General features: G+C 41.3%; 1 protein-coding gene across 1 annotated transcript in view; it reads right to left on the reverse strand.

The window, feature by feature from the left end:
* Nucleotides 1–21,630: 21,630 nt before the first annotated feature.
* The window catches only part of LOC115192031 (neuromedin-K receptor-like), a 31,854-nt gene continuing 30,484 nt past the window's right edge, over nucleotides 21,631–23,000 (reverse strand). The window contains exon 5 of the mRNA XM_029750118.1: nucleotides 21,631–22,277. Within this exon, the coding sequence (XP_029605978.1) occupies nucleotides 21,971–22,277 (307 nt within the window). The 3' untranslated portion in view covers nucleotides 21,631–21,970. The remainder of the gene's footprint in view (nucleotides 22,278–23,000) is intronic.

Here is a 23,000-nt window from a genome sequence, read left to right on the forward strand (position 1 = left end):
GGTTCCGGACTGGAGGGCGACTCTGGCTGCGCCGGTTCCGGACTGGAGGCCGTCTCTGTCGGTTCCGGACTGTGGGCCGTCTCGGTCGGTTCCGGACTGTGGGCCGTCTCGGTCGGTTCCGGACTGTGGGCCGTCTCGGTCGGTTCAGGACTGTGGGCCGTCTCTATCGGTTCCGGACTGTGGGCCGTTTCTGTCGGTTCCGGACTGTGGGCCGTCTCTGTCGGTTCCGGACTGTAGGACGTCGCCGGAAGCACTGGACGGGGCACTGTTGCCGGAAGCTCTAGACGGGGCACTGTCGCCGGAAGCTCTAGACGGGGACTGCGCACTAAAGGCCTGGTGTGTGGGGCTGGCTTTGGAGACACCAGACTAAGGACGCGCACCACAGGGCTAGTGCGAGGAGCAGGAACAGGACGTACTGGACTGGGCTGACGCACTGGAGGCCTGCTGCGTGGTGCTGGCTTTGGAGGCACCAGACTAGGGACACGCACCTTAAGGCTAGTAAGAGGAGCAGGAACAGGATACACCGGGCCATGAACAAGCACCAGAGGTCTGGAGTGCACAGCCTGCACCACCCGTCCTGGCTGGGTAGTCACAGTAGCCCTGCACGGGCGGAGTGCTGGCACAGGGCGAACTGGGCTGTGCAGAGGCCTGATGGCTGCCGTGCGTAGAGCAGGCACAGGGTAGCCTGGGCCTAGGAGACGCACTGGTGGCCAGATGTGCTGCGCAGGCATACTCCTACCTGGCTGGATGCCCACTCTAGCACGGCACTTGCGAGGGGCTGGGATCGCTTGCACCCGACTGTGCGTGCGCATGGGTGAGATTGTGCGCAGTTCCGCATAGACCGGCGCTCTCATGATCCGCTGCTCCCCATAATAAGCACAGGGAGTTGGCTTTAGGGCTCGCCCTTGGCCCAGCCAAACTACCTGTGTGCACCCCCCAATTTTTTGGGGGGGGGGGTGCCTCTCGTGTTTCCGTCGTTGGGCTCGCTCTTCGTACTGTCGCCGTTCCTCCCTCGCTGTCTCCACCTGTTTCCATGGCAGGGTCTTGTCCCCTGCCATTACCTCCTCCCATGTCCATGACGTCCTCCACTCCCTTCTTTCCCTGGCCCAGAATCCTTGCTCCTCCTGGGCCCGCTGCTTGGTCCGTTGGTGGTGGGTAGTTCTGTCACGTTCGCCGTATGGAGTAGACCAAAACGCAGCGGGAATGTGTATGCTCATCTTCTTATTTATTAAAGAAACTAAACAAAAAACTTGAACAAAACAACGACGGAAAAACAGTCCCGTAAGGACAAATGACTATATGGACAAACAACTACCCACAAATCCCAATGAACAAACATCCCTATTAAATAGGACCTTCAATTAGAGGCAACGAGGAACAGCTGCCTCCAATTGAAGGTCAACCCAATAAACTAAGCATAGAAATAGAATAAATAGACACAGACATGGAAATAGACTAACATAGAACATTGCCCAAAACCCCCCGAAACACACTAAACAAACACCCCTGCCACGCCCTGACCAAACTATAATAACAAACAACCCCTTTTACTGGTCAGGACGTGACAGCCTCAGTTAAACAGGCCAATCAAACAACTTTCTTAGCATTATGGCAGACTGTTAATGATCCCTCTAAATTCTGGAAAAACGTTAAATGCACAATATGTTGGCCTTTGTGCGTATCTAACTCGTCCGAAAATAGTTCACAAAAAAACCCCCGACAATGATGAATATGTATCCGTTTTCATGTGTCTCTGTGCCTAACAGCCTAACAAACGCTCGATATTCTTGGCAACAGACAGCACTAAATGTAGCTAATCTCTTTCTAAAGGTTATCATACAGTGTGTAGACTGTATGATAGTAAGGTGCTGTTTGTGATACCTCTCTGTACTGCTGAACAGAGGTACTGGAGATTATCTATCTATCTATCTATCTATCTATCCATCGGTGTTGAATGGATTGCGCGTTCTGTTTGATCAGGCCCCAAGCCTACCCTCAGGTGATTCTCCAAGTGGCAGCCATAATGAATGTAACCATTCCAGCTCTCAGTCAGGTACCTTGCCCGAGCAAGGTTTTAAATGGCTGGTGGTGGCAACTGATTGATTTCTACTAGTGGCATATCTGACTGACTGTAGACATAGGATATGTGTTTGTGTATTGCATGGAATGTTTCATTTTGTATGTGTGACTGGCATTAGGCCAATAGCATGTGTTTGTGTAGCCTATCATGTATCTAATGATTCTTTTTGTATGCATGACTACCATTAGACAAATATGTGTCGAATGTTTAATTTTGGATGATTATAAGAGTGCCTCTATCAAGTACATCATGACAATCGGAAATGGATAAATGGGTGATTACTCATACGGTGCAGCCAAATAATGGACTACCTAGTATAGTTGAAAACAACATCAATTTCAACATGAATTTAAAGTGGGGAAGGGGAAATGACACTCCAAAATGCAGGTGTTTCAGCCTAGCTCAACGCTTTCTGTGGGGCAGCTAGCGAAAAATACAGACTGTAAGGGTTGGTAATGTTCTCTAGTTGCGCCGTGATTGGGTCAGTGTCCTGTCACTCATGGGGACATTATGTCTATAACTTACAGACCCAACAACATTATATTATAGTATCCCCTCCTCGTAACCATGTTTGCCAGTGACAGTCTTTACCCATTGAAATATTTTTGTTCAACAAAAGTTCAGTAATAGACCCCCGTAATTCCAGTTCCTATTGCGAAGGTTGTTTTGTTTGCTCAATGCTCTGTCAGCGTGTCTGTATATTGTCTATAAAAGTGGATCCTCGTGATTGTATTGTCCTTCCTTTTTAGACCTTTACTACTTCAATTGGTAGGCTAACTGCTGAGTCTGGGTGACTTTGTGGTGACTTAAAGAAGAGTAAAGTTAAGGCCTCAACATCTTGCTGAATTTATCTGGACTAACGTCTATCTGAATTTCTGTCGCTGTCCATTTCAAAATTGCTGAACGAATAGGCCTACCACATCGCAGCTTGTTTGCTTGCACTTGCTTATACTTATTGTATAACAACAAACACGTGAATTTACTGAACATCAATGTAATAATGTTTGTGTATGGTTCAAAAGTCAAAACTCATGTCGACATTACACAAATCCACAAGGAGTCAATGGAAACCATATTTATTTAATCAAGTCAGCCAAAAGCTCCACTGTTGGGACAGCTTTAAGCAGACCCTAACAGTTTGTGGGCACCGTTTGTCACCGTTATAGTGCATTTAATGTATTGTTTAGTGGCTTCGCTGGCATGAATCTAAAAAAACTTGGTTGTTTGCCCCATCAAGATAGACATGCTAAAATCGCCTACTGCATAGAGAGTACATTTTTCCTCAATAAAGTAGCTATCAGTAGAGTCAGAACTAGAAAGCGATGGGGGAGGGAGGATAGGATTTCTGATGTTTTCGGAAGATGGGCAGGGACTCTGCTGTCATAGCTTCAGGGGGAAGCTGGTTCCACCATTGGAGTGTCAGGACAGAGAAGAGCATGGACTGGGCTGAGCAGGAGCTGCCCTCACGTAGGGGTGGGAGGGCCTAGAGATGAGGAGGCAGAACGTAGTGCTCGGGTTGGGGTGTAGGGTTTGAGCATAGCTTGAAGGTAGGGAGGGGCAGTTCCTCTTGCTGCTTTGTAGGTAAGCACCGTGGTCTTGTAGTGGATGCCAGCTTTGACTGGAAGCCAGTGGAGTGTGCGGAGCAGCGGGGTGACATGAGAGAAATTGGGAAGGTTGAAATCCAAGCGTGCTGCAGCGTTCTGGATAAGTTGCAGGGGTTTGATGTTTGCAGAGAACGACAGGGTGTTGTCCAGGGTCACGCCAAGGTTCGTTGTACTCTGGGAGGGCAACACTGTGGAGTTGTCAACCGTGATGGAGAGGTCTTTGTTCATTGCTTTTAAAGATTCCCAAGACGAAGCTGAGAAAAAACTCCTGAGCTCAGTCTGAAAAAATCTCTCTGAATGGGATTGAGGCAGCAACCATTTTCACTGTCTAAGGCTCAGTCAGGCGGCACAGGTTATTTCTCCAATGCTCCGCTTCGACTTGAGTGGAACGTCCGTCGGTCACTAAACCCATTTCATCCCAGTGAAGGAGCCAGAACGTTCTATAGGTCCTAATCACAGTTTGACAGAGCACCACTCTGTGTCTGTGGCAGGCCAATGAGAAGTGCTTGTATGATTGCAAAGCCCGCTGCACTGTTCATGACTGAGTAATCTGCTTGTGGAGAACATGATAGTCTGTCTCACTGACATCTTCCTGAGGAGGAAAGTCTGTGTGTGTGTGTGTATGTGTGTGTGTGTGTGTTCTTGCATGCGTGTTTGTGTACTGTGTGTGCACGCTTGTGTGTAAACCACTGCCATTCAGGGATAAATTGCGCTTTCAGGGACATTTAAGATGAGGTTCATGTAAGCAAAGGAAAAGAAGAGTTTATTAAAACACAACAACAACCCAATGGGAATAGTGTCCTGTGTGGCTCAGTCGGTAGAGCATGGCACTTGCAACGTCATGGGTTCGATTCTCACTGGGGCCACCCACACGGAAAATGTATGCATGCGTGAATGTAAATAGCTTTAGATAAATGACATTGGATATATTGTTATTAAAATGTAAGGCTGCAGGCAGACAGAAATTTTGTCTCCAAAAATGACGTATTAAGCCTAAATCAACGATGTAATCTCTGTACTTAAAGATAAAAAATTGCCATTAGATCCAATAGTGATGTTGCTTTGTGATGACTTGGACAGTGCAGTTGGCAGGAACCACAGCTGCTAAGAAAAATGATTGTACAAAGGTGAATTCCACCTCAATAGTTACCATTGCAACAATGGTTGCTCACATTTAAGGAAATGTTTGGATCCACAGGGCCAAAGTGTCCACTCTGGACATATCAAAAAAAGCAACAGTGGATATTTCTGAACTCTTAATCTTATCCAACGGGCATTTACTTCCGTTAATGTACACTACCGTTCAAAAGTTTGGGGTCACTTAGAAATGTCCTTGTTTTTGAAAGAAAAGCAAACTTGGATTAGCTAACCCAACGTACTATTGGAACACATGAGTGAGTGATGGTTGCTGATAATGGGCCTCTGTACGCCAATGTAGATATTCCATAAAAAATCTGCCGTTTCCAGCTACAATAGTCATTTACAACATTAACAATGTCTACACTGTATTTCAGATCAATTTGATGTTAGTTTAACGGACAATTTTTTTTGTTTTCTTTCAAAAACTGTGACATTTCTAAGTGACCCAAACTTTTGAACGGTAGTGTATATAAATCATTTGTAGCTATTTTGGATGCTATATGATGTATTGTTCAGTAGATTTACTATGTATTATTAGTTTATTTTTTTTATCCTATGATTGATTTGATATACTATCTGATTGCCAGCTGGGTGTGGGGGGGAGCCTTTAAAAATATATGTATGTATTGTATGAATCGTATGAATTGAAATAATAAAACATTTATGTAAAAAAACAGTTTTTCAATGGGAGTCGTCCGTTGATGGATGATCACAACGGAGATGATCGTCTGTTGAAATTCACAATAAGTTGGCCCTCCAACTCGTCCGATAATAGTTGACTTGGGTTGAACTTTTGTCGGACAAAAACGGAAAATGATGAATGTGTATGCGTTTTCATGTGTCTCTGTCTGGCCACAGCCTAACAAAGGCTCGATATTCTTGGCAGCAGACAGCACTAAATGTAGCTAATCTCTTTCTAAAGGTTATCATACAGTGTGTAGACTGTATGATAGTAAGGTGCTGTTCGTGATATCTCTCTGTACTGCTGAACAGAGGTACCGGAGATGATCGATCTATCCATCCATCTATATGTGTTGAATGGATTGTGCGTTCTGTTTGATCAGGCCCCAAGCCTACCCTGAGGTGATTCTCCAAATGGCAGCCGTGATTAATGTAACCATTCCAGCTCTCTTTAGGGGCTGGGAATGAGCACGGTTTTAAATGGCTTGTGCTGGCAACTGATTTATTTATACTGGTGGCATATCTGACTGACTGTAGACATATGATATGTGTTTGTGCATTGCATGGAATGTTTAATTTTGTATGTGTGACTAGCATTATAATTAAGAGTGAATATTTTCCGTTCCACTTCCCAAGGACCTTAGAGATGCTTTCTATTTGCCACTCAGAAATCTCAAAATGGTGGTCTGAAAGGAAGATGGAAAGTGGTGAAAATAACAGACAGAAATGCAGGAAAAGCTTGAGATTGTTCATTCAACACAGAACCACGCTTAACTACAAGCTCTCAAAACTTTATCCTCACCCTTTTATGTCTAGGAAGGTGCCGGTTCTTGTCTTCCCTGGTGACTCATTTATAAGGTGTGAGTGTGTGTGTAAATAGTTTTTTGATAAGCTTGACTCTCTTTTGTTTGTGTGTGTTCCTCTCCCCTATGGGAATGTACTATGTGAGGCTAGAGACATTAACTGAATGCGTCTATAGTTGATTGTTCAACTTGATTGTGAGGTAAAATCCGCTGCACAAAAATGGGATTCATTAAAGCCTTTAAATGGATGAATCGTGATGTCGGGCACTTTGCCAAGTTATACCCCCGTTTTCTGGTGAAAAGTAATTAGTCAATGTAAATGAGGCATTTCGATTTCAAAAGGTAACAACAGAAGGTAACAAATTACTTGATCGTTTTGGACAATTATCTCATAATTTCATGTTGAGTTAATACAATACAATACCATAACACCTTGGGAAAGTCTCTGTCGATCACTTCTTTGCGCAAATGCCAGCCAAACCCCTACACTTCACATTCTAACGCCTGACTGGTCATTTCAAAATACATCTGGCTTGTCCTACCAAAACACAAATCCCTTTTTCCAATTTCATTGACCTTTCAAAAAAAAAACATTGTTGGCCAATAGGCATTTGTCCACGGATAATTAAAACAGAAAAGTTCACATCAGGCATTATTAAGCGACATGCATATTCACATTATTGCATATTCATAGATACAGGCTCTTGTCAAGCTTACCAAAAAGTGATAGAGGGTGAGGGTGAACCCACTGGGCACACTGGTTGAATCAACGTTGTTTCCACTTCATTTCAATGAAATTACATTGAACCAACATCTGTGCACACTGGGGAATAGAGAGATGGAATAAACCAATGCATCTACTCCACAAAACAAGTCTCCCTTCAACTTCTACATTGTGATCGACCTCATTGGTATCATTTATCAAAATAGAAAAATATACATTTCCTGAAGAAAATGTGTGTGCTTGCTTCATCTTTTAGTTGTCTTAGATGTATAGTATCGTTGAAAGTGTAGTTAATATAATTGGTTTAGATCGACAAATCTAGTTGGTCTACATCTTCTCCATTAAAAGTATTTACAAGCACTATACCAAACTGGCTGACATGGTCTGAGAGATCTTGTATATCTGTTGACACTTAACCCTGCATCTAATCCTACCAGCACCACCATACCCGTATCGCTATGCCCCTCAAACATGCTCCCCCAAGGGCTACTTTCAAGAGATCCTCCACCTACGTCAGGAAGTTCAACTGTGGGAGTAGAGGAGCACAAAGCACAGTGGGGAAGCTGCTATCTGTCCCCTAACAGCACACACACACACTCACACGGAAACACGCACAGACAAACACACACATGCACACACACACACACACACACACACACACACACACACACACACACACACACACACACACACACACACACACACACACACACACACACACACACACACACAAATGGAGGAAGTGCAGCTTAAGGGCATCTTCTACTAGGGACACTCCTGTAGCCACTAGAGACACTCGTACTCATGTAGGAACATGCTGTGAACACATGGTGAGGCTTGTGGGGGAATATGAATGTCCCCAAAGCATTTCATGCTGTAGACCTACATAAAGAACATCACTCTCCCACCACTTCACGCCAAGACTATATGGGTTTAGTACTTAAAACTTTAGGATTTAGTGGTTGTTTTTCCTTTGTTTTATATCATGTGGTACAACAGCTGATGAAACCAGAACATTAAAATGTGATGGAACTGGATCCGTGCTATTTCCTGATAGTTGCTGATTGAAAATCCAATCTACACAGGATCCTCTAATCAGTAGGTTTGCATGGGTGGGAGTTTCGGCATTCTGTGGTGACATCGCCATGCGGTAAATTGATTAATAGACCAAAAACAAAGAGAGTTCCAATAACAGCTACTTTTCAGTTTTCCTCTCCCCACTCAGATCACTCCCAGACAGTCCTAGCTAAATTATTGCTTGAGAAATAGTTTTTTGTTAAAAAGCAATTTTTGCCTATTTTAATGGAAATCTGTTACAGTAAGGTTAGCCAGAAGTGATTTGATATTGACATATATACTACTGCATTAAAGTAATACTCCCACCTGTGTATCGGCTATTCAGTGGTAAAGAGACATGGGCTTCATTCTCTGTCATTTTGGGATAAGCACGGCTGTTTCAAAACAGCACCAAAGAAAAAGACACCAAATGTACGCAAATCTCAACAGCCAATCAGACTCCAAAGAGAGAGTGATACGATTGAGCTACATTGCCAGAAATCAAATTATGAAAATGAAGGCATAAATGCATATATAAACGTATATAAATCACTGGGTAACCTTTCGATCAAAAAAAAGGGAGAAACGACAGCCTAAATAATATATTTTTATCAAAGCTCATCAATACATCCTGTGACACAGACACACGCCAGTGTAGGTTGAAAGATATGCAAATTAGAATAGATAGTTGGATAGCAGGCGAGGAAGATGAATGCAAATGATAGAAGGGCTGTTATTGTATTGATGATCAAGGGTACATTCGCAAAAAAATAAAAAATAACATCTAAGAAATGATGTGTGTGTGTTGCGTGTGTATGTGTGGGGCGATCATTTCCATGGACCCGTGAAAGTAAATGGTGGGAATTCTGTGTTATAGACTCCTCAATAATTCATAGGAAATTTCATCATAAAGTCATCAAACACTTACACCATTTATTTTTATTTGAAAAAGAGAGTTTGACGCTTTATTGAGGTCTTGAGTCTCTGCCTTGATTAAAGTCAACAGAATGCATCTTACATAATCAAAATCCTTAGAGAAGAGGCCTGGCTCAATATCAATGTACACAAACTAGATATTGTGTCTCTAGTGTAAATCTCTGGGATTTTCCACCTCACACTCTATATTTCACGAAGGACATACTTTCAGAGAAAGCTTTCAACTTTTAATGTACTCTGGAGCGAATATGAAAGCAATCTCTTTTGGATTGCAGGTTGCAATGTCAAGACGGGCTGTATGGAATACTGTATAAGAAAAGTTTATGACATGACTAGTAAGATGAAAGATCTGTGTGCTTGACTCTGAATTCGTAATACAAACATGCAAAGGTGTGCAGGGTTGCAAGTGCAGTTAATAAAATAAAAAGAGAATATTTATCTGGACCCCCTAAGGGCCCACAACGTTTAATCCACATCTTAAGGATTGTGGGTTGTGTTGAATTCTATTCCTCCCTTCAGATGTGGTCCCTCATTGCTTTCGGATGAAATATTCAAAAAAAAGGAATCCAAATCATTATTTAACCACATATACTGTGTTTATTCCCTTTCAGTTTCTTTTAAAAATGAACATAGGGGAATGGAATTAAGAAAAAACAGGATCTTCTTGATCAAGATAAACATTCTGAAAAACAGACCCCTGAATATAGGATAAACAGGATAGTTGAGAGACTCAGGGAACTGTCTTTTAAAAGACAGAAAAGTGTTCATTCCATTGTCTGGGGAAAAATTCTAAGGAGTGAGGCGACTCCAGTGGTGAATGAAAGTGGATATTTCCAATACACCTCGGTCAGCCCACCCCTTTTAAAGCAAAGAATCTCGCCTGAGAAGAAGAAAAACACATTTTTTCTTATATAAAGGGACTTTGATTTCCACACCAGTGCTCCCCTCTGATTTTGTTGTATGTCTCACGAAAATGGGTGTGATTTCGAAAAGGAAAAAAAGATTGCATACCTATGTTCCCTTTTGAATTTCAAATGTTTTTTCTTGTAAAAAATGTCCAAGAAAGACTGCTCATTATGAGTCAAACACGTGCATAGGCATATCAAGCTATTCTGCCTTGCTAGCTGCCATGGAACTAAATTGACAGGTATGTGAAATTTTCCACATCTGCCTATGGCAGTAAGGCCTGTCTGTATACCTTAATACTTAACCTGACAAGAGCACAGACACAGAGCAGCCACAAGCTGTCGCACGCACATGCACACGCTGCTCTGCCATGTAGTGCGTAGGTGGTAGGATATATTGCTAGGCTGCTACAGTAACAGTACCCTCCAAAGAGCCTCTGCATGCCAACTGCCTTATTTAGTGGTGTGATTTCAACCATGACTTGTGTGAGTTTGAACACTTCCAGTAGCTGCTATGCAAGATGACATCAGGGCCCGTATCCACAAAGCTGCTCAGTGTATGCGTGCTGATATAGGATCAGTTCTGCCTTTTAGATCAAAATGAATCATTTTATAAAGACAGATGGGGGACCTGATCCTATATGGATAATCAAATCAAATCAAAGTTTATTTGTCACGTGCACCGAATACAACAGGTGTAGACCTTACAGTGAAATGCTTACTTACAGGCTCTAACCAACAGTGCAAAAAAAGGTATTAGGTGAACAATAGTTAAGTAAAGAAATAAAAACAACCGTAAAAAAAAGTGAAAAATAACATTAGCGATGCTATATACAGTAGCGAGGCTATATACAGGCACCGGTTAGTCGGGCTGATTGAGGTAGTATGTACATGTAGATATAGTTAAAGTGCCTATGCATATATGATAAACAGAGAGCAGCAGTAGTGTAAAAGAGGGGTTGGCGGGTGATGGGACACAATGCAGATAGCCCGGTTAGCCAACGTGCGGGGGCACTGGTTGGTCGGCCCAATTGAGGTAGTATGTACATGAATGTATAGTTAAAGTGACTATGCATATATGATAAACAGAGAGTAGCAGCAGCGTAAAAGAGGGGTTGGGGGGGGCACACAATGCAAATAGTCCAGCTAGCCATTTGATTACCTGTTCAGGAGTCTTATGGCTTTGGGGTAAAAACTGTTGAGAAGTCTTTTTGTCCTAGACTTGGCACTCCAGTACCGCTTGCCATGCGGTAGTAGAGAGAACAGTCTATGACTGGGGTGGCTGGGGTCTTTGACAATTTTTTGTGCCTTCTTCTGACAATGCCTGGTGTAGAGGTCATGGATGGTAGGCAGCTTAGCCCCAGTGATGTACTGGGCCGTACGCACTACCCTCTGTAGTGCCATGCAGTCGGAGGCCGAGCAATTGCCGTACCAGGCAGTGATGCAACCAGTCAGGATGCTCTCAATGTTGCAGCTGTAGAACCTTTTCAGTATCTGAGGACCCATGCCAAATCTTTTTAGTTTCCCGAGGGGGAATAGGCTTTGTCGTGCCCTCTTCACGACTGTCTTGGTGTGTTTGGACCATTCTAGTTTGCTGGTGATGTGGACACCAAGGAACTTGAAGCTCTAAACGTGCTCCACTCTGGGATACGATCCCAGATCTCTGAATTACGCATTCAATCAGTGGTGGAAAAAGTACCCAAATCTCATACTTGAGTAAAAGTAAAGGTACCTTGATAGAAAATGACTCAAGTAAAAGTGAGTCACCCAATAAAATACTACTTGAGTAAGTCTAAAAGTATTTGGATTTAAATATTCTTAAGTATCAAAAGTAAATGTAATTGCTAAAATATACTTAAGCATCAAAAGTATAAATAATTTCAAATTCCTTATATAAAGCAAACCAGACGGCATAATTTTCTTGTTTTTTAAATTTACGGATAGCCAACACTCATACATAATTTACAAACGAAGCATGTATTTAGTGATACCTCAAAAAACTACTTATGTAGTACTTTCAAGTATTTTTACTTAAGTACTTTACACCACAGCATTCAATTTAGAAGAAAATGTGTTTCTTATTTTGTTTTCTTTTTTCTCACTAACCAAGAAGACATCTAACCTTTGAAATACACATGACATTTTCAGTTTTTCGTCTTTTTTTTTAAAGAGTCTATCTAATATAATATTATGGAGTAAGTTTAGTGGCAAAAAAATACTTCAAATCCATTATAATTAATTCCATTTTGTAAAACAAGAAAATGGGGAAAAGTACAAGGGGGGGGGGGGCAATAATTCCTGGAGACACTGTAATGTAAAGGGCTCAAATGAAACATTCATATGACCAAAAACATATTCAAGCTAGACCAGATGCTGGGGGGTGAAGTGTGGGAAGATGAGAGCGAACGGAAGGACGGAGAAATAGGTTTATTGTGCTTCATTACTTCTGCAATAACAACAACAGCTTCAATGACAGCAAGAGATAAACAAGATGGCCCTAGTACAATACGTCTCTTCGCTACATTAGTAACCATGTCACTTTAGACTGCGGTAATGGCACTAATGTAATGGGTAACGCCATCAACCCTGCATCATCCCGTGGCTTCATCCTACCCTCTTCAGGGAATCACCACACAGAGAAATATTGAAATGATGATGTTTGAGGACAATTATACTGCCAATGCTAAGCATATAGAACTGAGAGAAAGGGAGAGGCAAAGGAAAACTAAAACATCTGATTACAACAAAATAGTTTTCAAAATGTAATAATGTCGAAGGAAATTGTGTGTAAGTCGGAAAAGTAAGTAGAACAACCATAGAGTATATCTTGTTCCAACCTTTTTCTGTGTAGTTACCTTTCTTTAAAAAAAAATTCAACACAAACGTTTCCACCTCAGCTCATGAACAGTGAACACCCAGCTGATACCAAGTGAGGCATGCCTAAAATTCAGTCTGTCAATTTACCTACTACAATGTACTAAAAGGAAAGGATGCAATAGCTTTACAGGGAGGTAATAGTACATGTCGATGCAAATATGTGGGCAATTAGCTTAAAGTCATGTCCGTCAGTCTGTCTGTCGAAGATCTTATAAATAGCTCTCTAAGTAAAGACATTTGAATAAGGAAGCTTATATGAGTAAGAGGCTGAGTCTGAAATTGCACCCTATTCCCTATATAATACATTACTTTTGACCAGAGCCCTGTGGGCCCTGGTCATGAGTAGCGCACTTAATAGGTAATAGGGTGCCATTTGAGATACAGACAGGGTTTGAAGTGAGTGGCGATTACGATTGAGTTAGTTTTGGTTTCATTTGGAGTGCAGACAAGTGAATTATCCGATTGTCGTGTGAGGGCTTCGAGGCAAAGGAAAGTCATAGTGTTGGTTCTGCTTCTTGAATATCAATACACATTCACAAGTCTCTGAACTAAGGGCTAGACAGTAACAGCACAACAGTAGCCTAACCTCTGGCATTTCAAAACCAAAAAACATGATATTTCTGCTTGACCATGTGGCAAAACCGACCAAAGGTTCTTTTTTTTATTTTTATTGTACTTTAACAGAGACTGTTTGGGGTGCCAGCTAGGTGGCATTTGCCTTTTTGGGACTATTTCATTGGTTCCACTGTGCCTGGCAAGCTCAATCGAGCAAACTGCAGCTAAATTATTTGGAAGAAAGTAAAGACACTACATTCAGAAAGTTTCTTCCACAGCTTGTCTGCTGTCCTTCCATAAAGTTGCATAAAGGATGCACATGGAAGATGCAAAGATGAGGCCTCTATCCAATTCTATGCCTCCTTGCAAATCCATAGAAGAATGCCCAGACAAGTTTCACATGGTAGTTGGAGCGTTAGTCACGTCTGACTGGGTTCCGATTGGACGAGCAATTGACTAATATTCCCTTCCACATGCACGACTGCTCCTAGTAGGAAAGCATCAGTTTGACTTTAGTTGAGGATAATTGGTTAGATATCTGCTTTGTTTTGACAGTCCCCCACGCCGCTTTAACAATAATTTAAATTCAAGGGAAACCCCAATAGCTAAATTCTGCAACACCATGGTAATGTAAATACTGTACCACGGAATGTTGACAGAGCATCCACAAGAAGTATTCGGGAAGACCAAACGTGGTTTGGTGTGGTGAACACTTTGCTGTTGTTTGAATCCCAGACCCTTTTCTTTGTTGGAAAACTGCAGTAGCTAAATTCTGCTACACAATGGCAGTGGTATAAATTACTTTAAGTAGTAAAGTATACTTTAAAGTACTACTTAAGTCGTTTTGGGAGCGTCTGTTTTTTACTTTACTATTTACATTTTTGACTACTTATATTTACATTTTTGACTACTTTTTTGACTACTTTTACTACATTCCTAAAGAAATAAATGTACTTTTTACTCCATACATTTTCCCTGACACCCAAAAGTACTTGTCACATTTTGAACAGGAAAATGATCCAATTCACACACTTATTGTCACGACTTCCGCCAAAGTCAGGTTCTCTCCTTGTTCGGGCGGCGCTTGGCGGTCAGCGCTCGGCGGTCCTCTAGCCATCATCGATCCACTTTTCATTTTCCATGTGTTTTGTCTTATTTTTCCTCACACCTGGTTTCAATTCCCTCAATTACTTGTTGTGTATTTAACCCTCTGTTCCCCCCATGTCTTTGTGTGGGATTGTTTATTGTAGTGCTTGTGCACGTTCCCCGTGATTGCATGACGGGTTATTTTTGTGCTCATTTATTTTGCTGTTCTGGATGCCGTTGGTTTTGCTTAATAAATGTCTGGTTATTACCCAGTTCTGCTCTCCTGCGCCGAACTTCTCTGCCGCCAATTACGCACCCCGCTACACTTATCAAGAGAACATTCCAGACGCTGATCTGGCGGACTCACTAAACACAAATGCTTCATTAGTGTGGAGTCTTGGAGTGTACTCCTGGTTATTCTTAAATAAATAAATAAACAAGAAAAATGCCAACTGGTTTGCTTGGGCTCCTGAGTGGCGCAGCGGTCTAAGGCACTGCATCTCAGTGCTAGAGGCATCACTAGACACCCTGGTTTGAATCCAGGCTGTATCACAACCGGCCGTGATTAGGAGTCCCATAGGGCGGCGCACAATTGGCCCAGTGTCGTCCGGATTTGGCCGGTATAGGCCATCATTGTAAATACGAATTTGTTCTTAACTGACTTGCCTAGTTAAATAAAGGTTCAGTTTAAAAATGTACTTTTACCTTTGATACTTAAGTATATTTTAGCAATTACATTTACTTTTGATACTTAAGTATATTTAAAACCAAATACTTTTAGACTTTTACTGAAGTAGTATTTTAGTGGGTGACTTTTACTTTTGCTTGACAAATTTTCAATTAAGATATTTTTACTTTTACTCAAGTATGACAATTGGGTACTTTTTCCACAACTGCACAATGATCATGTAAATACCGCAGAATGTTGGCACAGCATCAACAAGAAGAATTAGTAGGGACACCTAATAAAGAACATAAAACTATTTTATTTACAGGATCACTTTCCATTGACAATGACAAAGTCCATGTTGTGACGAAAGTCAACCAAAACTCCACCAATTGGTCATAAATAACTAACACAAAACTGTTCACAATGCACAGAATTGAATGTATTGATTTATGATTACACGTCTTAAATTGGAAGGGCCTGTGCTACTGTTATCACTGTGAAAAACTGCAAGTTATACATATGCCGCTTGTAAATGTACATGTAACTCATAACCACATAAAACACTTTTCAATCTGAGCAAACAGGATTTTCCAAGTGTATGTTTCTTACATTACAATAAAGTATTTTAAATTCCATATTTTTGGTTGTGTAGATGTAAACATGCATGATAAGACCATAGACAGACCCTTGACATTAAGCTAAGACAGAATTTTGTACATCGATAGCAGAACAATACTGTTTAGTACAGGCTCGGTTCACATACCTAGATTAAGCCTATTCAAAGCAAATTTTGAGGCCATTAATAAACTTAATCTGGGTACATGAAACTGGCCCATAAAAAAAAACTTTAGAAGAGGTTATGCAGAAATACTTTATACCACATGCATAAGCATCACATTACAACTTTATAAGCACTACATGAACATTCATAATATCTTATGCCAATGTTAAGTCACTAAATAGCATTGGTCAACTGGGAGTTTGTTGCATACTGTATGCTGCCATTAGCACTGTAAAGGTGTTATGACTGATTACCCCTGTGGTATATCCTTATTCAGGGTCCTTTACAATGAAGTGTTATCAAATCAGTTCATCTGGACAACTGCAAAGCAAAAAGACCTACCATTTGATAGAGGCACCATTAGTTATACATTTAACCGAAAACATTGTCTTCAGTAACACAAATATACAAAGGACGACTGACATCACATTTTTTTTTGTTGTTGCTGTATTTTGTTTCTTGTTGTATCAAACCATATCTTAATGAATACCAACACTGTATCAAAACAATTGGCTATCGATGAAAAGCTTGATTTGCCATTGAATGATAAATACTGTAGCTAAAACACATCATGACAACACGTAATGAAATACACAACGCAAATATAGTATTTCTTTACATTCTTGAATCATAACATCTCCAAAGTTTCTTTACATTCTTTCATAAAGGCTTAGAACATTCTATTGGCATTCTCCAGCAACACTACACCAGACATACCTCATTAGAAATATGTCAGAATGTTGACGTTATAGGACATTAGGACAACCTGTCCCTAATCTTAGACAATACGTCTTTACAATGACATAAGAGCAATAAGTGACACACAAGTAACACATCAGATTAGGTAAGTCATGTCATTGTAAGTGATATACAACTAATACGTAAACTTAAGTGGCATATAACTACAATGGTTTAACGTCACTATCTTTACATATTCTGGTAAGACCATGTTGACTTCATGTCTAGGGTAAGGACACATCGGAGGTATCCTCGCAGAGAAGATGAATGGCAATATTCAACTGAATCTAGTCTGATTTCACTGTAATATATGCATTTACATCACTATCAAATCGAATGGTCACGTTAGCTCATATCAAAACAAATGAATGAAAGTGCGTGTCATGATTTTTTTTTTTTTAGAAATGTCTTTGATCAAAGTTATAATACTCTTAATATCTTTTGATTAACCTGCTCACTGCCGTTACAACATCGTGCCAAATTCCTGCCTCTATATCACCATAGCATTTTCTATAATGACTCCAATCCTCACATTTTATTGCATAAATGCACTGCTTTAAAATTAGGTATCATGCTCAAGTGTTAAACTAAAGAACTACATTCCATCACTTGTGATGCAACCTGTCACAGCGATGCAAACCCACTGATATTTGATAACGCTATTGAATGTGACTTGCTGTGCGTACAGTTTGTTACCTTACTACTGGCAGTTTTTTTTCTTCATCCACACAGCTGTTATTTTCATGTTATCTTTAAGTCAAGCTGAGGGCCACAGGTGGGTAGTCTGTCATCTGGAAAAAAAACCATTACATTTCAATTCAAACTGTGACAAAATACAACACTTCACTGGCTACAAGGGCCTTGGGGGGCCAAGGTAAGACCGGTGCATCAGGCTTTGAATTATCTTTGCCCCTGAGGGAGTTGGCAGGAGACCCCCTAGAGACCGCCTATCAGACAGCCGTGGAACCTGAGCTATGGCATGTAATGTCTTTATACTGCGCTGGGCTGTTGGGTATAACACGGCTCGTTGGTCAGGGGAAGAAATACCCTAAACCAAACGTGGTTGTTCTCTTTGAGTGTCGAGCCAAACAAGACAAAGGCTGAAGAGAAGCCTGGTGCTAGTGCCAGCACTTGATTTAAACCCAGAAGGATTACACACACACACACAAATGCACATATACACACACATATATAGTACATGCACACATGCACGCAAGCACACACACACACACACACACACACACACACACACACACACACACACACACACACACACACACACACACACACACACACACACACACACACACACACACACACACACACACACACACACACACACACAGGGGAGAAATACCACCCCTCTAATTGATGGCCCAAGGGTTTACCTGACATCTAGACTCTAAACACTGTGGTCATATATAACCACTGTACTGTGGACACACACACACACACACACACACACACACACACACACACACACACACACACACACGCTGTGATCATGAAAACTCTGCTCCGTGGTCGCACACACGCACAAGCACACACACACACACACACACACATAAACACTGTGATTGTATAAAAATCTCATTGTGGCCATTTCTTTCAAAGCTACAGTGCTGTATGTAAGTACAATGCAGGAGGTGATGCACTTCTCAATGGGAATATGAAGGCAAAATAAAAGTAGGTGGGCAGCTATAAAAAAAAAAGAGCAACTGTCATCTGCTATTTTTCTTCCATTCCACATCAGTTTTCCCTGCACTTGTTTTCTTATTTGAAAGCGTGTATCAACCACAAAGCTACCCATAGAAAAATAGAAAAATATGGACACTGCTTTAAAACATTAGCAGTAACAAATAGGCATCTATTTACGCTGTTCTAAGCATTCGGATTCAGATCAATGACGCCGCTTTAGATAAACAATTAGCTAGTTATTTATGTGCACATCTGTGTAATCGTTAGTTTGCTTTGTTGCCAATGGTGACCTAATGTTGACCATGTAGGACTATGGAGGAAAAACAATGTGCATACACACTAACACCTAACACGCACACACACAAACGTGCACTCTCACACGCACTGACACACAAGGACATGCACTTGCACACGCACACACAAGGGACTATGGGAAAAAAGTTGAGGGACCATTAGGTAATCAAACCAGATTCACTGCAGCGATGGCAGGCTATCAAAACTCAATTAACAAAGATATTTCTTACTGGCGAGTTTAATCAACAGGGTTTTCCATTGGAAATCACTAAGTGGCTAGAGAGGTTACAACTGGGGCATAATGGAGGGATAGACGGATACTTCGGTCATTCTATACATGATGTAACTACATGACATAAGACTTGACATGTACAATCTGTGCAGTGCTTACGAAGACCATACGTATGCCACATGAAGCCTTTATAAGTTGTCGTTTGTTTAAACTGGGACCAGTCATTCTATACATGACGTAAGACTACAGCTAAAAGCCACTGCCACAAATGGTAACTATGGACACACTACCTAAAGATATCGGTTGCTCCAGAAAATGTTCTCTCTCTAGTATCGAGTACGCCTATATCTAAAACACAGGTCAATCAAATGTGCTGATGTTAGAGCGTCACATGATGATCTGGCGCACTGTAGTCTAGCCTATACAGTTTACAATAGCATGACCCAGCAAGTAACACGGAAAGCCCAGTGTTCCAATCATAGCTCCGTAAGCAAAAGATCAAAGGAGGGAATGTTTAGGTGTACTCTGATGTGTCCGTATATATTTTAGGGGCCCCTCCATAACATGTTAAATCTCCCACAGTGCTGTGTGTGTGTGTGTGTGTGTGTGTGTGTGTGTGTGTGTGTGTGTGTGTGTGTGTGTGTGTGATGAGAAAAAGGATCATTCAGCTCAATGAGGACCGTGCATACAGAAGAACCGTCGTCAGCGAGGCATGTATTCTGCCTGTTTCCCCCCAGCACATCATTGTAAATGGAGTACTGGCCAACATTATTGCGTAAACAATACATTGATGACGTAGCATGCTGTCGCTGTTGTAGCTCTTCACATGAACTCTGTACATTGTTTCAAATGTATACAGTATTTCATAATATAAAATATGTTATATACAGTGAGCTCCAAAAGTATTGGGACAGTGACACATTTTTTGTTGTTTTGGCTGTGTACGCCAGCACTTTGGATTTGAAATGATACAATAACTACGCCGTTAAAATGCAGTCTGTCAGCTTTAATTTGGGGGTATTTTCATCTATATCAGGTGAATTGTTTAGAAATTACAGCACTTCTTGTACAGTACATACTCCTCCCATTTTAGGGGACCAAAAGCATTGGGACAAATTCACTTATATGTGTGTTAAAGCAGTCACAAGTTTAGTATTTGTAGTGCTGAGCAATTAACCGAAATGTAGATTATTTTTCAGTTTCTAAAACCACTAATTGACCAAAGTCAGTTCAATTATTTGAATTCCATTTATTTCTGAGGTTTTCTGTGAGCTCAATGTGCACATTGCACAGTTTCTCTAGAGATAAATCAGATCCAGCCTGAACTGTGCAATATAGTAGGGAGTTGTAGTTTCCAACATGCCAATATTCTACATAGTTTAGCGCATAAAAGGTGGTAATTAACTACAATCACCATAAGCCATTGCTCATCTACTAGTCCGCTCTGTGTTTCTTTTCCGCCTGTTACTGAAGACAGAGAAGAATGTGCAATCATGAGGGGATATAGAGAGTAGCTGTTGCTTCGGAGGTATCTACCTGAAAATAGATGATCTAAGTGATTGATAGTTGGTATTCAGCAGTCATAAAAGTATGCCTAATTTACTTTGAAGAACTACAAAATAGTGATTTTGTTAGACAGCATAGGCAGCAGCTCTATAGAGATGAGACTGTTTTGGTTGTGTTTTGGTGGTGTTTCAGATTGTTTTGTGTACAATGTAATGTACTGTGTCCTTTTATCGTCAATAAGAATACATTTCTAAACACTTCTACATGAATGTGGATGCTACCATGATTATGGATAATCCTGAATGAATCGTGAATAACGATGAGTGAGAACGTTAGAGACGCACAAATATCATACCCCAAGACATGCTAGCCTCTCACCATTACAATAACAGGGGAGGTTAGCATTTTTGAGGGGTATGGTATTTGTGCATAATCAAACAGTGCTGTAATTTCTAAACGGTTCACCCGATATGGATGGAAATACCATCCATATGGTCAGTCTGCACTTCAGCATGCCATATGAAGCCTTTATAAGTTGTAGTTTGTTTAAACTGGGACCAGTCATTCTATACATGACATAAGACTACAGCTAAAACCCACTGCTACAAATGGTAACTATGGACACACTACCTAAAGATATCGGTTGCTCCAGAAAATGTTCTCTCTCTAGTATCTAGTGTAGCAGAGAGAATCTAAAAGTGCGGTAATGTCTAAACGGTTCACTCGATATGGATGAAAATACCTTCCAATTAAAGCTGACAGTCTGCACGTTAACCTCATATCATTTAAAATCCAAAGTGCTGGTGTACAGAGCCAAAACAACAAACACATTTTCACTGTCCCAATACTTTTGGAGCTGAGTGTACAAAACATCAAGAACACCTTCCTAATATTGAATTGCCTCAATTCATCGGGGCATGGAATCTAGGTGTCTCAAGGTGTCGAACACATTCTACAGGGATGGTGGCCCATGTTGACTCCAATGCTTCCCACAGTTGTGTCAAGTTGGCTGGATGTCCTTTGGGCGGTGGACCATTCTTGATACACACGGGAAACGTTGAGTGTGAAAAACCCAGCAAAATCCTTTAACCTTTCTCCTCCCCTTCATCTACACTGATTGAAGTGGATCAATAAGGGATCATATCTTTCACCTGGATTCATCTGGTCAGTCTATGTCATGGAAAGAGCAGGTATTCATAATGTTTTAAACACTCAGTAGCCATTGCATTCAGGATGTTACTTGGACAGGCATTTTTTGTAAATCTTTTTTTCTTATGCATGTTTTTATATACAGTACACTTCAGTGATTTTCATAGTATTACAGACCGTACAACAATATGCTATCTGATGGTTATATTTGACAATTAATTCCTGCTTCTCATCTAAAATGTGTTTTCAGCGATATTCTCTGAACTCTTTGAAAATTGTGTGTTTGCATGTGTGTATTGATAGGGACAGCATGTATGTATGTTTGCAATGTCTACCTGTCTTTGCATGTATTGTACACAGTATATGTTACCACTCTATACATGCTTGCATGTGTGAACACATGCCTGTGTGTTTGATCATGCCTGACAGTGTGTCTGCATCCAGCATGCCCTCCTTTAGGAGAAGTCCTCAGCCTCAGCATTGGGGGCGCAGCCTGCCTTAGCCTTGGCCCCGTTCCCATTGCAACCAAGCCCGTTTTCCACTCTCTGGTTGACGTAGCTCTTCTTCCTGGCCTGGTTCTGGTTGTTTGTTCCGTCTACAGGGTCATACACCACTACCACGGAGGTATCCATGCGGGACAGGGTGTACATGCTGCTCTGGCGGGCCGGGTGGAGGCGGGTGGCCCTCAGCTCCAGCTCATCATAGCTGGACACCTGGACGAAGGGGCACCAGCGGAACGCCCGCTTGAAGCCAGCCCGGAACCTGGGCGAATAGAGGGGGGGGGGTGAATGAAATGTGATTTTGCGAACCGGGTAGTGTTCAAGGCCACGCTGTTTGTAAAATGTTTTTCACCAGAAAAGGAAATTCTGTGTTCTTATTGGACGAGTTCAAGTAGCACAGCACCTGTGTCACTACGTTTTCTACCTACTGAACACAATCCAGGTTTCATATGATGATCTGATTTTCATAAGGCGGCAGTAAACAAATGACATACCAATGTGTACAGTGCAGTGAGGTTGAAGAGAGAGTTGTATAATGACATAAAACATCAACATCAACATCAACCGAAAGCACACAGCAACAAATAAACAATTAAACAGGAAACTAAACCTAATCGACTGCAACACACACAGCTCTGTGTTCTCCATCAATTTAAAGTCAGCTAATGACCCAGATAATAAACAACAAAATACAGTACTTAAATAAATACATAAAATAAAACATTTGTAATTTCGAGTCCTGTCCAGGGGTATACTTCAAACTCCCAAACTCTACCGAAAGTGGAGATTTTGGCTCGGACAAGGCTTACTTATAATAGCCAAGAAAGATTTAATATTGTTGTTTTTATATATTCACATCATGAAGGGGGCAAAGCAACAACATACCACACTGCACATCCTTCCTAAATAGCCTGATTGTGTTGATGGTAAGAGTGCTATGTGCTTTAGATAATTGCCTGTGTGTGCCTAAGTGCACTGGGGAGCT

The sequence above is a fragment of the Salmo trutta genome, chromosome 4, assembly GCF_901001165.1.
Source record: "Salmo trutta chromosome 4, fSalTru1.1, whole genome shotgun sequence".
NCBI classification, from domain to species: Eukaryota; Metazoa; Chordata; class Actinopteri; order Salmoniformes; family Salmonidae; genus Salmo; species Salmo trutta.